This window comes from Zonotrichia albicollis, chromosome 17 (assembly GCF_047830755.1).
Source record: "Zonotrichia albicollis isolate bZonAlb1 chromosome 17, bZonAlb1.hap1, whole genome shotgun sequence".
In the NCBI taxonomy this organism is placed as follows: Eukaryota; Metazoa; Chordata; class Aves; order Passeriformes; family Passerellidae; genus Zonotrichia; species Zonotrichia albicollis.
In genome coordinates this window covers 15,788,675-15,805,224 of record NC_133835.1, presented here as the reverse complement: position 1 = coordinate 15,805,224, position 16,550 = coordinate 15,788,675, and the positions used below count along the sequence as shown (strand labels likewise).

Genomic DNA, 16,550 nt, shown 5'->3' with positions numbered 1-16,550 from the left:
GTTTTGTTTTTTCTTTATAATTTTGAAAAACTAGTAACACACATAATTCAGCAGAAGAAAAATTGGAAATTGGGCTAACTTGGTAATTAAAACTAAAAACCAACCTAACTGATTTTGCCTGCCATGAATCACCCAGAGTGAAACCCTTTTACTAAACAGAAAATTCAAACTGCGTGGTAAAATCACCCATTTCCCCTAATGCTGGTGTCTGATCCATCTAAAGAGCTTCATTAACATGAAGCAGAGATCATATTTGCCTGAATCAGAAATTATAAGACACTAGTAACAAGCTTATGCAATGCCATCTACATAGTGTCATTTTTGCCTTAGAGGACTCCTCTAATTTTATGTTCTACCTTTTTTGAATAAGAATGCCAAGAGATAAGCAGAAAAATTGCAACACCTTTAAATCTGCAAAACCATTCTTCCTCAGCATAGCTTTCAGTGAATCCATACATTTTGTTGAAGACACATAGTTTGCATTAAGAAATCTCATTGTTACATGATGCAGACAATTCTAAAAGTACTAATCTACTTATTTACTTCCAATATTTAACCTCCTCTGGGGTCATTCCACTTATGACTCCTGTATCATCACTTTTTGCTGCTGCTGGTTTCTTCTCTCAGAAGCTCAGTGTTACAAGATCAAAATAGCACACATTTAGGTAGTTATTTCCAACATGTTGTAGGACCACTTCATCAGAGGGTACATTTTTCAGATTTATGATTTATGATGTCTAGTTTTTCAGGCAATCTCTTTCCCTTCTCCTTTATCAGTAGTGGTTCTGGGGCAAAAAATCAGCTTGTTCACACCACCCAACTCAGGGTACCTGTCTTTAGATGAGGAACCTTACACATTGAATAAAGAGACAAAATAATCAGAGGTGAGAGGATTACACATTATTAAAAAACTGGGGTTTTTTTTAAAGTCTTCCTTCTCCTTCTTTCTCCTTTATCTTCATATGAAGGACAAAGTGGAGCTTAACTCACTAAACAAAAACTTTGTTGTTTAGCCAAATAACAAAACAAAAGTGACTATTAATCTTACCATCTCCATAGAGTCATCTACAGACATGAGTGTTTGAAGGCGCTTTCTCTGTAGCATGTTAGTGAACTCCATGTGTATAGGTTTCATGGGACCGGTGTACCTCATTATCCAGTGCTTGTCTGGGTTTGGAGCATAATTATAACTGGGAGTACTAAGGAACAGAGAGAACACCACAATGTTTTAGCCAAGTAGAAAAGAGTCATAGAAATGAATATTAATTTCCATTTGATCAACACTATAGGAAGTATTATCTGAGGTACACAAGAAAATATTAAGAGTACTTTTGAAATGTCTTCTACTTTCATGTTATGAAGCATGGGAAAATGAAAACTACTTGGGGGGGAATAAAATCTATGTAAACATTAAACACATGTTGTCTTTCCAGTGATTCCAAGCTAACAAGTACATATTTCAAGGCCAAGAGACTTAGCCTCAGAAGACTAAACTCCATGATTTTTATCAGGATGAAGCATGTATTACAGAGCTTCTATTCATGCAATTGCTTTGTTTTCACTCTGCCCACATTAGCACCAAATACTATGTCTTGTGCAAGCTGTTTCAAAACAACTATAGAACTTGCTGTAAAGGTTCTACTATGTTCTTTAACAGCCTTTTAGGGTTCAGCACGACTGGTTACTTGAATATTGTCACACTTGTGCACCAGAAGAACACAGGCACTCCGCCTACTGGTATCCAATTGCATGTGAGCAGCAGAAGTGGACAAATTGCCAGACTTTAAAGACCTGTGAAAAAAAGTGGGATTAGGAAATATGGCTGTATTTTAAGGACTCATTCCAGCCACCAACTCCTTCGCTTGAAGTCCTGGCAAAATCCTAAGAACTTGGTTCAATGTCCCCCTAGAATCTCATTGTCCCTCCAAGTTCTCATGGTTTTGGGACATCATTAAAGTGATGAGGAAAAATATTGCCCATAGTTTCACATGGTTGGAAGTCCCGGGATTTACCTTTCTATGCATAATTACATAACTTTAGTTTAGCGGAACCTAAATAAAAGATTTATTTTACCACCATGATGTCAACTCTCTGGATAACCAGCTCACTAAAACCTATTATTATAGCTTACATTTGCAAGAAATATTATTCTTATGCACCATATTTATTCCTTATATACTTCAGGTTAAAGACCACGTTTTACAATTTCTTTACATCATGGGTCAAACACATCATGTGCAGAGTCTAAAACATTAAAAATTACTTTTCCTATGTAATTTGGTTAGACTTCCTTTTTTCATTCAAAGCAATAAACTCAGTCTATGCAAATGTATATACTCATTTACTTTGCTATTAGCAGCACAGAATATCCTAATAAATCCCTATTTGAGAAATTTCTACTTTTGGTTTTGTATAGGCAACAGAGCAGCAAGGTTATTAAAAGTTATTGAGCTAAAAAATCATGTATGTTGAAACTTCTCATCAAAATACTGTATATATAATGCATCTTTGAACGTGACAGTCTTATGAGATTTAATATAAATATTAAACTAATAATCTGACAGTGACATTTTTTATGCAGAAAGCCTCTGTTAGATGCTATCTGAAAAATGTGCATATTTGGCAAAGGGAGGCTTCTTCATACAGGGAGGAAAGGGCTGGTGCCTATTCTCTCTGTACTGTTAATATTCTCTTGAATTTCAGAATGTTATTGTGGTTGAAATAATAACATTGCCTCTTTGAAAATGCTGACAATTATGGAAACTGTTGCTCTGTGATGTCCAGAATTAATCACAAATGCTTCGCAAACTCCTTTTCCGCTTACTTCGTGACTTCCTGGCTGATTTGAAATCTCCCACTATTTAATCCAACCAAAGCCCACAATTTTCTTTGATTACTACAAATGTAACCCTTTAATCCTTAACAGATTTGTCTGTCTTATGGGAAAAACACAAAAATTAACATTCCTAGAAGCTAGCTGAGACAACTTCTTCTGAAGTACCTAGAAGGGAAGCCCCAGACAGATTTGACCTTGAAAAAGATGGGTGGTAACATGTACCCTCCATTGAAGTAACATTTCAAACCACTGTTAAATTGCCCAGCTGCCACATTCTCTACAGCTCACAATATAGGCAGCAATAAAGGAAAACCATGTAGCTGAGGGATTTGCTCTGTGAATAATTTTAAAACAAGACAAGACTGCCAGTACACACAGAGAGGAGCTCTACAGAATGAGAGGGAGAGAGTCTGCAGTATAGGGCAGAATGGTCATACCAGTCAGAACATGGTAAAGAATCAAGAGAACAGCAGCATAAATTAGCTACAGAAGTACATATCAGAGCTCAGAAGCAAAGCAGCACGCTGACTAAAATCCATACCACTGGCTTTTGGTTATTACTAGCAATGCCACATGATGCAGTATATACATCAGTCAATACTAAGCACTAGCCTCCGACATTTCTTTGGCTTTTCTTTTCCACAGAATCCACTTACAGATGTCACCAGCACTACCATAGGGAAAGGTGGAGGATCATACCACCTGGTGTACTGCCTTCTGCTTTGGGGACCAAGCAAAGACTTTGTTCAGGGTATTGCTTATTGCTTTAGGGCAATTTGTAACTGTTCCACTGCATTCTGATCCTTCCTTACAACATCCATGTGACAATGACACAGTAAGAACTGCCTGCAACCTTTTATCATTGACAGATTTATCTGTTACTGAGATTCCCTAGAATTTGGGAACAAGGGGAAAATTGGAAACTAGAGAACTAATTTGCATCATTCCCTCAACTGTATGTACATGTTCTGCATTTTTACATTTACTCTTAAACCCAGGTCAATAAAAACTCTGACAGATTACTTTTATTATTATTGTCATTATGCAGTGCTGGAAAATTTGTTTAGAAGACAACTGTCAATTTCTTTGTGTGAGATGTACAAAAAATGCTATTTTATTTTCATATCCAAAAGAAAAACACAGTTGCTTAATCTATCAGAATAATTTATTTTTTACAAACAAAACTTCTTTTCAAAAAGTGATACTTCCTGTGTGATTGTTATCACTGTAAAAAAAGTCACCTAAAATTAAAGAAAAAACAACAAAACCAAAAGTGTAATTACTTTACAATTAGAAAGATAAACCTAATCTGTGTGAACAATTAAATTTAAAGTACAAGCAAAAGAAAAATAGATGTATCTAGTCTGTATTTTTCATTGCTTCCATCCTTGTACTCTTTCTTCATTCAGCTAGGAAGTAAACTGCTACAGAGAGTTGCCTGATAATAATCTCTGAGAACCAAATGCCTTCCAAAGGAGCCTAATAAAACTAAGCTCAATACTGGATATAAGCCATGTGAAGTTGCTCATCAGGCATTTCCGAAATTTTCATTAAAGAAAACGAAAGCATGAAATGGCAAACAAACAAGAAACAATTGCTGATGATCTGTGCCCCAGATTCTCTTGGACACAGCAGAAAATAACGAAATATGTAATCGCAAGTTATGCAGTAACCAGACAATAAAACAAAAGAAACTTCTCTCAGACTCTATTTTAAATAAAACAGAAAAGCTCAAATGGCTTTCACTGGACTTTGGGCTATCCTGAGGAGCTTTGGCCATCAATTGAAAATTGTTTCCACCAGTTCCCAGCTCCTCCACAAACCCAAAGCAAAACAGAATTCCCCTTAAAAAAGAAGGGGGAGGGGGCAACACACAGGAAGAAAGTTACAGATGTTGAACATCAAGGAAAGCATGAAGCCAGTAATTAGAAAACTGCAGGAATGCTTTCAGTTACATCAAGACGTGATTTGGGAGAAGCATTCGTTTTACCTCCCTGCGAGGAGATACCTGTAGTGCAGCATTAAGAGCTGTACATGCAAAACGTCTCTGTTCTATAAACAAGAAACATCTCAACATGGAGCTTATGAACATATTCCTTCGGAACCAGGTGATACTGCTTTTGGGATCCGTTCCAGACATTGTATGTCATGTGCAGACATACCAGCTCATTCAGAAATAGCCTGTGTAATTTGGTGCGGCAGGCCTGTATTTCTGTTCTTTCCATAAAAGAAACAGGAATAATATGCATTGCATACTATAGTTTATAAGTAAGGACAGGGAGATAGAGTTTCTTCCCTTGAAGAGATTACAGCCCGAGAACCAAATTTTGATCACCATGCTCAGAATAAAAAGTGCTTTACTTCCCAAATAAGCTGTAACAATATCCAATGAATTCAGCATGAATCTTCCCATTTATCTCAATGAGCTACAGTTCTGAGTTCTAGATGCAGTAGCCATTCTCATTGGACTTGTACTGCCCCTTTACCTTTATCTAGAAATGCTTCTTATATATTTGTGACAAAGTTATGCCAAGAATACTATAAAGAAAACATTGTTCCCCTGAGGTACCCAGAACTTCCATATTCCAGAACCTAAAAATCAATCAAAGTTTTTGTTTTTTCCTTACATGTGTTCTGAGGCATTAGGAAAGAGTTGTGAATACTGAGGGGCTGAATCTTCAGGACCATGAGGAGCAGCATGGCTTATAACCATCAGTACAGGCCTGTGAGGATACATCTTCTTTGATATTCTAAAGAAGGTAATACTGTCATTGGTAATCAGATCAGTCAGATAATCCTGCAAGTAGAAGCAAAAGTATAATGAGACACTTGAAAACAAATTTCAAACTGGGGGAGGCAATAGGAAGGAGAGGTCTGAGGTATCATAAGAAATAGGGAAAAAGAAGCTACTTCACATAGAATGGTATGAGGAGGAAGTAAGTTACAGATACTAAAAACTAAAAAAATTAGACTCAATTCTTTCTTCACTGCCTAGAAATACAAAAACCAACAGCTTCTAGCTTTTTTCTCAGAACTGAATGGTACTAAAAGAGATCAAACAGTACCCTTTCTTCCTAAAGTGGGTAACTACATGATGAAAAACACAATACTAAATACAATGACCAGGTATGAATTAAAAAGAATTATCAGTGTCAGTATCTTCAAGATGTATAGTCCAACCTTACATCATAAAAATACTGTGATAATGTGAATGGCTTGATGTTCTTTTCTTTTTTAATGCTCTTCTGAACCAGAAATCTCTAATACGAGAAGATGGTGGGCTAACTGAACCAAAGACTTCATTCAATATTACAGTGACAATCTGATAGATATATAGCTCTGTCATGCATATTGTTGAGAATTTAGAAAACTTCCTGCAGAAGAGTTGGACTATCTCTGTATGTTCTAAGAAGTATCATTATCATTCTTAAGATATCTGCAAGAGCTATAGGGATTGAAGACAGGATTTTTAATGACAAGCCATGGTCTCCCTTAGGTGATTCCCTGGAAACACTACAAATATAAATATCCCTCAAACATGAGTAGGATATGAAACTACACCTTAAAAAAACCCCAAATGACTGTCAAGTCACAGCAGGATGGAAAATCAGACATAAGTCTGCCTCTGGTCAAGCAAACAGGTACAAGGTGTGGTACAGACTGGATTGCATCTCCTTTTGAGTACAGCTTTCTGTCCACAGTTAAGACACTTGTTCTTCTTCACCTCTGTCAACATCCTTGTTCTGAGAAGTCAGCTTTTCATTCAAAGGAAGCCTTTTTCATGGACTATATTTACTTCCCCAAAGTTATTTCTTGTCTGTTCCAGAAGAAGTCTGGCAAAGTCTCCATTTATAATTTTACACACTGGTACAACACAAGGCATGACTGTTATGAAACTGCCATAATTATGACTGCTCCTGGGATGGCATTTTCTCTTTAAATAGGCATTAAATGAAGGACTTCTACTCATCAAAGTACACAGGAGAAGGGAAAATGTACTAAAGTAAAACTGACTTCGGCATGCTTTCAATGCCTGAGACAATATTCATAGTCGAGAGAGAATACTTAAGTGCTCTCAAAAATGTAGTACCATTAATCTTCATCATGCTGCTTCTTTAAGCAAGTCAATCACTTGAAGTGTGCAACTCATCTTTGATTTAGCCATTACAAGAGTATAGTTTTCCAATTTCATTTTAAAGATACAGGTTTCCACATGGTCAAAGTGAAAATAGCTGCAAACCTAGCATTTACCAGGCCAAAAGATCACACAGAAACATTTCACTGACCTGATTGCTAAAGGGTTTTTTTTAAAGGCCCATACTGTAGGGGTTGTAGTTGTAGAAAGTTAAAGTTAATCTAAAAAATGCTGACAGAAACTGAAAAAGAAAAATCAAAGTAGAATACATACTGTAAGAAAATCTGAAAGAATGTAATTTTCAGAAGAGTTTAGCAGTTACTTTAGAGCACAGAATAATAAGTGATTTTTTTCCCTAGTTTTCCACTGGCACATAATTAACACTAACTATGTTAAACAGGACTAAAAAAAATCCATCTGATTATGTTGGTAATTGCTGGAAAATCATGTTTCCAGCAACAAAAATGGCAGGAAAGAGAGAGTCTTTAATTTCAGCTTTTGTTTGCTTATTTGAACTCCAGTGTTATTGTCAAACAGCATTGCTGTTCTGCATACTGTTTTTTACTGTAGCTGCTTATTATGTAAGAATATGAAGATTATAAAAAGTCTGTATTTCTATCATCTTTTTTTTGTATTTATTACCAAACTCTGTAAGAAAAAACCTAAAACAAGTGAAATGTAAACATTTTCAACCCTTGCACACACAAAACAGAGCTGAAGGTATTGGAACATAAAGCACCCTGTTGGGTCCTTGGTACAACAGAGATGGAGAACAGTGCCTATGAGATCACTCGGCTGACACTTTTCCACACAAGATATATTTCCATCATAACATTTCCGTACATACAGCTGTCATTCTTCACAGATCTGAAGGAAAATAGAAGACAAATAATTCTGTACGCTACTTTGCCCCTTCCCCTTAGCAGCTGGTGATGGAGAAGTAACCCTAGAAGACTGTGAAGTTTTAGCTCTCAGCACAAAGTACATTCAATTAAAAAAGGCAAATAGGGCAAAGGAAAGTAGAAATGCCAGATAACAACCTTTTAAAGGAGAAACTGGCTGTGAACACTATGTCAATGAAACACAAATAGCAAGGCAGGAGTTGAGATCAATAAGAGAAAGCGAACAAAACACATGTTAAACAAATATACATTACAAATCACTCCAGAGTGATTCAGTCACCATCATATTACAGAGTTATTTCTGTCTACTTTAGGATTTCAGTAAAGCTGGTTCCTTTGGAAAGGAACACTTTTAGCTGAAATAAACATATTCTTGACTGCAAGCAGGTATTGAATTGCATCATGTTAGATGAGGAAAAATAAAACTGCATTTGATAATGACTATGAAGCATTTTTGTAAGTTTAGTCAGGATGGAATATCCTTGAAAGGATATTAAAAAACATATACATCTGTATGCACAGAAATACAAATGCAATAGTTAGATTCTCCAGTGATTCAGAATTATCACAAATTGCACCAGGATTCTGTGAATACTCCATAGTATTGTGGCTGTGAAAGAAGTTCCTTAAACGAAAAGGGTGGGTCTAGCTGCAGGGAAACGGACTCTCATCTCATTAGTGCTTGTGTAACTCCACTGCCACAATAATTATCATACAAAGCACAGAAATAGTTAACCGGAAGCATTTAAGTCTATTGCCACATCCTCAGGTCGTAATATTTAACACAGTCTCAGAACATTTTACTTGTTTACACTGTTAGTAACAATGTTTTCAGTAACATAACCCGCCCAAAACAGAAGATAACAATGTCCCAACACTACTGTTACACATTGTAGATAATGTTACACATAGCAGCTTTCAATTACAAAAAGAGACTGAAACTATGAAGTGCAGCTTTCTTGGGGTCATGTCCAAATGTTAGTAGAAATAAATCAACAGGACCTACCCTGGAGTAGTCATATCCATGCTTCTCCTTCACTCCATTTCTACAGAGCGTGTAGTTGTAAAATCGAGAATTTTTAAGTAATCCAACCCATTCTTTCCAACCGGGAGGCACGTAGGAGCCATTGTATTCATTAAGGTACTTTCCAAAGAAAGCTAGGGGTAGAGAAAGCAGAAGCATAGTAAGAAGGCATAACAGAAACGCCATTGTTAAATTGATTCATTCCTTTCTGTTTCTTCTTAAAATAGCTTTGTTCTCTCCATTACAACAGATCTAAGATAAAAGTTCTGAGTCTTAATCTTGCCTCTGTTTTTTTTTTTTGTTATTTATATTTCCATAATGCAGATATTTTGATTTACAACCAATGTACAGGAGAAATGGACCACAATTATCATTATACTTTCTTTTTCAGTACCTGATATATTTGGAGTCAGACCATACATTCCTCCTCCCAGACTCTTCTCTTCATATCCTTCACGATACTGAGTTGCATCTATCCACCTATTAGTGCCCCGTGAAACTGCACTTACCACCAAGAGTGTGAAATAAGAACTCACGTTTTAAGATATTAACACTCTATATTTCAATATGAATGCTGTGCATTAGGTATTTTGAAAATGCATTTAGCGCACTGCTCTTCTGATCTATTTCAACAGACAATTTTCCAGATATTAACTTGAGTTCTGAGCTTGCATCTTAATTACAAATAAAGATTTGTTTGCCTCTCTAAAATCTCTTACTTCTGTATCTGATACCAGTTTTCCTGAGCCCAAAGTTGAACATTTGCCCAATCTTTAGTATAGTGATGGGGGGGGGGGGGGGGTGGGAGAGAGAAGAACACTTCCATTATTTTTCAGATGTATATCTAGCAAAAATTACTTTTAATACTTTTGTTCCCTGAGAGACAATCAGAGGGAAGCAGATAAGAAAGTACTCTCAGCATTGCATGGAACAACCAGTTAGCCCAAAAGTCAACTATTTGCTGTGTTCACATCATGGCCAAATATACTCTTAGACTGACAATGTCCAGTTGAAGAAACCTAGTGAAATTAATGAATTAACTGCAGAAATATGAGGGTTCTGAGATAAAAATCCTGTCATTAAGTATTAAATTTTGCTCCATGGGTAAGACTTTTTCATGAGATACCAGTTCTTTATAGGTATTAAAGTAACTGACCAGATTTTCCAAATCAGTAATTCCTAAGTACTGAAGCCATCTTCAAAATGGTCAACAAAATGGTCCCAAGTCAGCACCTTTTGTAACAACCAGAAGTATGAAACTACTGCAAGGATTAGAAGATGTGGCGTTAGTATAATTACCTTAGTAACTGCAGGAAATTGAATGAGTTGCATAGAACATACAGTGAGTCTTCTGCATCTTAAGAGTATTTTCAAGGAACAGCTTAAGACGACATTTTGTTATCAGATCCCTTTAGTCCCTTCATTGAGGTACTTCACCAGGTAGACTAAGAGGAGAAATACAGGTGTGTATACACACACTCATTTTAGTCTACCACACACTGACGGCCAATTTTTCTCTACCTTCTGGCACATTAACAGCACAGAGTGTATCACATGCTCCATCCCCCATTATCACAGCCAAAGACTGAACTTCCCTTGAGCTCGGTGTCTCTGTTCTTCCAAGTACAGTGCCTAACAAAGTTAGTTAAGCTTTTTAAAGTGCCGAAGTTAAAAAGTATAAAACTGACAACTGAGGCTGAAACCAAAGAAACAATTAGGGGAAAGACACACCTTTTCTGTTGCCTATTTTTCACTCACAACTTGTAACAGAAAAACCTGTACCACACTGCTCCCTCCTGCGTGCATACAACTAACACATTCCCAAAGGTGTCAGCAGCAGCACAAGTCTCTGTAGATCCCAGCCACAAATGCCACTACCTCAGAGAACACACTACAGAGCAGAAAGACTGATCCCCAGAAGAATCATCTTTTGCAACAGAACAAAACACAGGGAAATCACAATAGATAGAGAAGTGGCAAAGGAGATGTGAAACCAGCAGCAGAAAAGAAAAACAGATGGAAGCTATGAAGCGGAATAGAAGAGTACAGTTTCTGCCTTCAAGACTGCACAAAAGAGAAAAGAGGAGAGAAAAACCCCAGGGAGATAGCCTGGGTTATGAATTGATTAAAAAGCTTTCTCACTCCAAGGTTGTGATCTGAAATATATAAGCAAGCCTCAAGAAGCTTTACTCTTCATTGCCTCTTTTTCTACTCCTTGAAAAACCCCAAAAATAAACAAACAAAAACCCCGTCCAAGCCAACAAACAAGCCACACCACAAAGAAGGAATTAGGAAGTTAAAGTGTACATCTGAAGGGCAAACCAGTACTACCAAAGCACCTCAAAACTAAAGAATAAAAACCAACAAATTATTAGTGCCAATTATTCCTAAACCTTTCTGGGAATTGATTGTCTAGAGAAATCATACCAGCTGACTGCCCCAAAACACAAAAGGATCAGTCTCTTCTCTCTCATTCTCAATTTGCTTCATGTATCAGTTTTATGAAAGAAGTCAAAACACTAATTCCTTTTCATAGCACCTTTCTTGGTTGCTCTGCACACTTCAGGTAATTGTAGGCCATATTCTAGATTTGCTAGGTCTTCAGTTCAAGCATACACGGTATTTTATTTCCATCTTCTGAAAATGAGAAGTCTTGGGATTTTTGTTGGCTGTTTGTTTGTAAACAAAAAATTCCTTAAGTAAAAATACAAGGAAGCTAAAGCAACACCATGACTTAAGCTCTGGCATTATGCACTTCAGAATGCCAGAAGTCAAGAAGAAATTAGAATTAAAAAACATACATTAGCCTTTGTAATAAGTCTAAGGTAAGTTTAAGGAAACTTTCAGATGGACCCAGCCTTGATCTTACCTGTCCTGTACCCTGTATTGTTGAGGTACACTGCAAAGGTGCGTATTTCATGCTGAGCCTGCCAGGATGGAGAGGAACAATTCTCATTGTTGGTGTAAGTGTTGTGGTTGTGGACGTACTTCCCTGTCAGGATAGAGGAGCGAGATGGGCAGCACATGGGTGTTGTCACAAAGGCATTGATGAAATGAGCACCTCCATGTTCCATGATACGTCTTGTTTTATTCATCACTTGCATAGAACCTGAAAGAGGGAAAACATGTCAGAAGTATTTTCTTGTTTCAGTCACAAGAGCTCAGATGCTACATTAGAGACCTGAAGGAAGCATAAGTAGTAAGGGGACTGTTATCTCTGAGTGAACCCAAATCCAGAGAGATTACTGATCCTGCCTCAGTGAAGTTCTCCCATTGTTTCAGTAAGGACTAAACACTGAAGTCCTAAGTAAAGATTTGACTCAAGCATGTTGACACAGATCATAATGCTTCTTTCATTTCTCTCTCTCTAAGTTCAAGATTTACAACCGTAACTATCTGCAGCATCTCTACATCCTCTCTGGGGCTGCTAGTACTGTTCCAGCAGCTGAAGGTGAAAAGCACTTTATACAGCAACCCTGATCAAAGCATGTGTACTCCATAAGTGTCATTTAATTTTTGGTTTCACAAGAAACCTGATACGCTACCTTTTGTGCCAGCCTTATGCAAAAGGCTGAGGGTTGTAAGCACAGAATCATTTCATCTGGAAGACTATTTAGTCCAAATTACTGCTCAAAAAAGGTCTTCTGGACTTGTTGTGCAGTTAAATAGTTCTATTCCCTAATGTGAGATATTAGGAGGCATTGATTTCTCTAATTGTCACTGAACCAAAGACACCAAAAAGCTCACTAACAAGTTCACTGAGTTCTAGCTATCCATTTCATCCATTCTGGTAAAAGTCTTACTATCTACATTTTCTTAGGCTTGATTCTGCAGAATCAGATTTTTAGATGACTACTATGTTTTATATAACCAAACAAATAAGCAAGGGATTTGGATAAATTGGGGTAACATGAATAAAAGTCTTTTTGACCACAATTACTGAATGCCACATTGCTGCCAAATGGTTTTTTTGTTTATTCAAGACAAGGTTTTGGTCAAAGACTGGATCTTTACCATAGACATCCACCTAACTAAATCTGGATCCATATCAGCATTCTTCCTAAACCCAGAAACACCAAGTATCAGAGAAATAAGAAATTTAGTTTCCCTCCTCTATCGGTGCCTAATAGTAAAAACTGAGCAAGGTAAAGAAAATCTTCTTGATCTAGGAAGAATTTCAATTTTCTAAAGAATTTGTCATGGTACATGTCAACAGCATGACCTTGCAAAGGAGATAAAACCTGTTCATCATCAGCCCTCCCTTCTTGTTATGAGCAGAAAAAGCCAATTGACAACACGGAGAGGAAGGTATGGGCTCATGCTAGAATAGGGTTGGGGTTAACTTGCCCAAGGCTGAGTTGGATTAATAGCTCAGCTTTAATCAAAGCTGATGGTTGCATCCTACAACCATCTGGCACAAACTATGTTGTTTCTGTCAATAATGGATTTAGGTTAGTTCTAAGCTCTTCTAAGCTCAGAATTTCATCATGAAATTGCAACAGTAGGTTGGTTAATACAGAGCACATTGAAAAAACCAGGAGTCAAAACCTAGAGGGAAAATGGTCATAAGCCACATACAAAATCTGACTCTCTGGCACCATGAAGGAAGGTTAATTGCTATGGCAGGTCATTTTACCTAAGAAATGCCATGGCATTAGTTTGAGACCATTTTGTTGGAATGGGTATTAAATAGAAATTGAAAATCTGTGTGCATTTCTCAAGTCAGAGCACATGTCATATCACTTTGTGACAAGAACCAAGGCAGGTTATTGCACTGCCCCCTTAGAATTTGCTAAACTTCACATATCAAAAAGGAGTTTCTGAAGAAAACAATATTTTACTTTTTTGTTTCTATAATAGCTGTGGGTTAAGTGTTAGTGCTTAAAGGTATTTACAATACAGTTAACAAATATAACAGCTAATTATACATTATGTGAGCTTGAAAACTGTGGATGTTTCCTCTGTTGTCTTATGAGCTAGCCCAAGTATAAACAGGCAGTCTGAAAAAATGTTTTGCCATTGCAATACTGAAATACAATTTAACAACGCCTTTAAATGACAGAGGCATTTATGCATAAATAACAGCACATGTTAAGACTCCCCCTGGGGACAGTAAGCTTCCTTAATAAAAAAAGCTGTACTGCTGTAATGACAACATCTTATATATCAACAGTCTTAAACACAAAAACATACGATCTAATATCTGCTTCTCCAGCTTGAGAACTAATACAGAGTGACAGGGCAGTGCAAGATAAAAATCCAGCATACTCTTCTGTATAGTCTTAAATAGGCCAGCTTTAAATATTTTAAACAGCATTAAATCAGCCAACTAATGCTTATTTTCTTCTGTTTGCCTCCAATACACAGACAACCATTCTCTGGTAAATTACTTATGTGTTAATCAGCAACTGGGACCTCACCACACCACCTTTAAAGCTAGAAAACCTTCTGAGATTTCACTAGTAGATATATGACAGGAAGTCATGCTTTAAAAGTATCAATATTTAATTCAGACGATGTTGCTACCCATCTAAAACCACTGATAATAAACAAAAATCTAGCAGTTAAAAGAAATTTCAATACCATTTTAAGAAAATGTTCATCGGACTACTATGAAAATATGGAAGTTCAATCAATTTGAAGTGTTAAAGTTACTCAGTGAACAAAGATAAGCAAACTTTATGTTGAAATATCACTTGAAATGTGTGCTTTCCATAACTTTCCTTCGCCTATCTTCACATTTCACCTCAGGGACGAAGCTGATCTTTTGACTAATATTAATGGAGAAAATATCAAATTATTTATGAAAAAATACTGACTTCCTATTAGTTGTGTTTGTTGAAGGAGGTAATAATTTACATTTTATGGAGCTCCAACTGTTGAAGAACTTGTACTAAGTATCTAGTGATTTGTCTACTCTGAAGCACAACTTCAGAAGTGTTTTCCAATAAACTGAACCCCAGAATTTTAATTGTCTCCTAAAGACTTCTCTTTTTATTGTTTTTGAAACTCCTTAGACACCCTTTTTATATCTTCATTTCCCTTTCTTCACCCCAAGACACCCTCACATTTAACAAAGTTCTAAAGCCCCATCTCCACATAGGATAACTAAGAAAAAATTATCTTCCATGCTACTTTTGTAGCTTTTCAGAGGAAGGTCTCAAAACATACAAATCACCTCTCACTCAGATTTCTATAATGTGGTTGAAAAAGCTCCTAATAATCAGATATTTCTCCAATTAGACTATGAAATGAGCTGGTTTGTTAAAGCCATAGCAGTATGGTAGGTAAACCTGATTCAACTGCAGGTACTGAATCCATCACACACGGGACATCAGCATTATGCTAACTTGGATGTAGTAGGGGAAAAAAAGTCCGTTTCTAATTAATTATTCCTTGTCACTATATTCCACTTCTTTATATTATGCTTGTCAGTACAAGTATTTTGATTAGACAGTCTATCAAATATGTCTGTGTCTGTAGTTCTTGATGTTCTCATTTGTCTTCTCCCATTTGTATCCATTACAATCTACACTCATTCTTCCTTTGATGTCCTTCAGAGATTCTGCATTTGATCTACCAGCCCTTCATCAGTATTTTCCTTCTTCCAATACAAGGCTGAGGTTTGGTTTCCAGTAAAACAATTAAGAGTAATGTGAATTAAAAAACAAAACCAAAACAACAACAACAACCCACACAAAAAATCAAAACAAAAGAACCACCACCTCCTTTCAGGAAAGGACAACATTGTCTTTCTGGTAAGCTCCACCTGCTACTGGCACATTGCTAAATCTATCTTTAAATAAATAAAGGAAAGGCTGTTAAAGGCACTTGGGATTGTGTTGCATTCCCTTTTACCTCCAAAGCTGCTACAAGAGAACAATGAAAGGTAAAACACCAATCAGTTACAGAATATTCTTAAGAAACAGATGAAATCTTACCCTCAGCTTTCTCTGCTACGCTTTCATAGCTTCCAACTTTTCCTTAGCTTTTATTTGTAATTCACATCTTGTTTTCATCTTACTTAAATGCACTAACTACAATCACCACAAATGGCAATTTTGATTAACTTGGACAGCTCACCAGACAACAATAAAAATTAATTCAAACAAATATTGAGTCTCCCAAAGCCATTAGTGACAAATGACAAATATCCAATCTCAGCTTCATCAAATGGATTTTCCTTAGTTAGATCCTAATTTGCGTGGACACATGCCCATTATCCTTGAAATTGGAAAGCATCAAGTCATCAGGCAAGCGAAATATACTGCCCAAAGGACTTACACAATTGCATCAGAAACACAAAGGCTAGCACAAAAGAGAAGGTGATACATTTTTTAGGACCATCTTCCAAGCCTGCAGGAAAATGTGCTTAGGTTTTTTGGGATCTATGTTCTTGAAATTGCCTAATTTCTGATCCAAATAACCATTTAAAAAAAAGGTGACAACAATGTCATCTGATCCTGATAATTTGAACGGCATTTAATTTGATGAGATTACTTCCATAGCAGTCTTTCTTACCACCTTAAAGAAGAATGTGACATCAATGATTCTGCAGACATACAGTAATATTGATACAAAGGAAGCATCTGTACAAAGACTGCAACGTTGCTGTGATTCAAATCTCAACAAGATGAGTAAGTGTATGAGAAG

At 36.6% G+C, this 16,550-nt stretch overlaps 2 protein-coding genes across 21 annotated transcripts in view; one reads left to right on the top strand and one right to left on the bottom strand.

Annotated features, from left to right (window-relative positions):
• NCOA3 (nuclear receptor coactivator 3) overlaps positions 1-9,414 on the top strand; it is a 95,441-nt gene extending 86,027 nt beyond the window's left edge. For 4 of the 9 annotated variants that reach the window (XM_074553889.1, XM_074553894.1, XM_074553891.1 and 1 more), the window contains one exon: positions 9,289-9,412. In XM_074553889.1, coding sequence (XP_074409990.1) covers positions 9,289-9,384 — 96 coding nt within the window. In that variant the 3' untranslated portion in view covers positions 9,385-9,412. Of the gene's footprint in view, positions 1-9,288 lie in introns of all 9 variants that reach the window. The other 5 variants (XM_074553892.1, XM_074553897.1, XM_074553887.1 and 2 more) reach the window with 3 other exon arrangements.
• The window catches only part of SULF2 (sulfatase 2), an 88,986-nt gene that overhangs the window by 32,894 nt on the left and 39,542 nt on the right, over positions 1-16,550 (bottom strand). For all 12 annotated transcript variants that reach the window (XM_026796439.2, XM_014270601.3, XM_014270597.3 and 9 more), the window contains 4 exons: positions 11,767-12,006; positions 8,880-9,031; positions 5,464-5,633; positions 1,049-1,199 (listed from right to left, as the gene is read on the bottom strand). In XM_026796439.2, the coding sequence (XP_026652240.1) occupies positions 1,049-1,199; positions 5,464-5,633; positions 8,880-9,031; positions 11,767-12,006 (713 nt within the window). The remainder of the gene's footprint in view (positions 1-1,048; positions 1,200-5,463; positions 5,634-8,879; positions 9,032-11,766; positions 12,007-16,550) is intronic.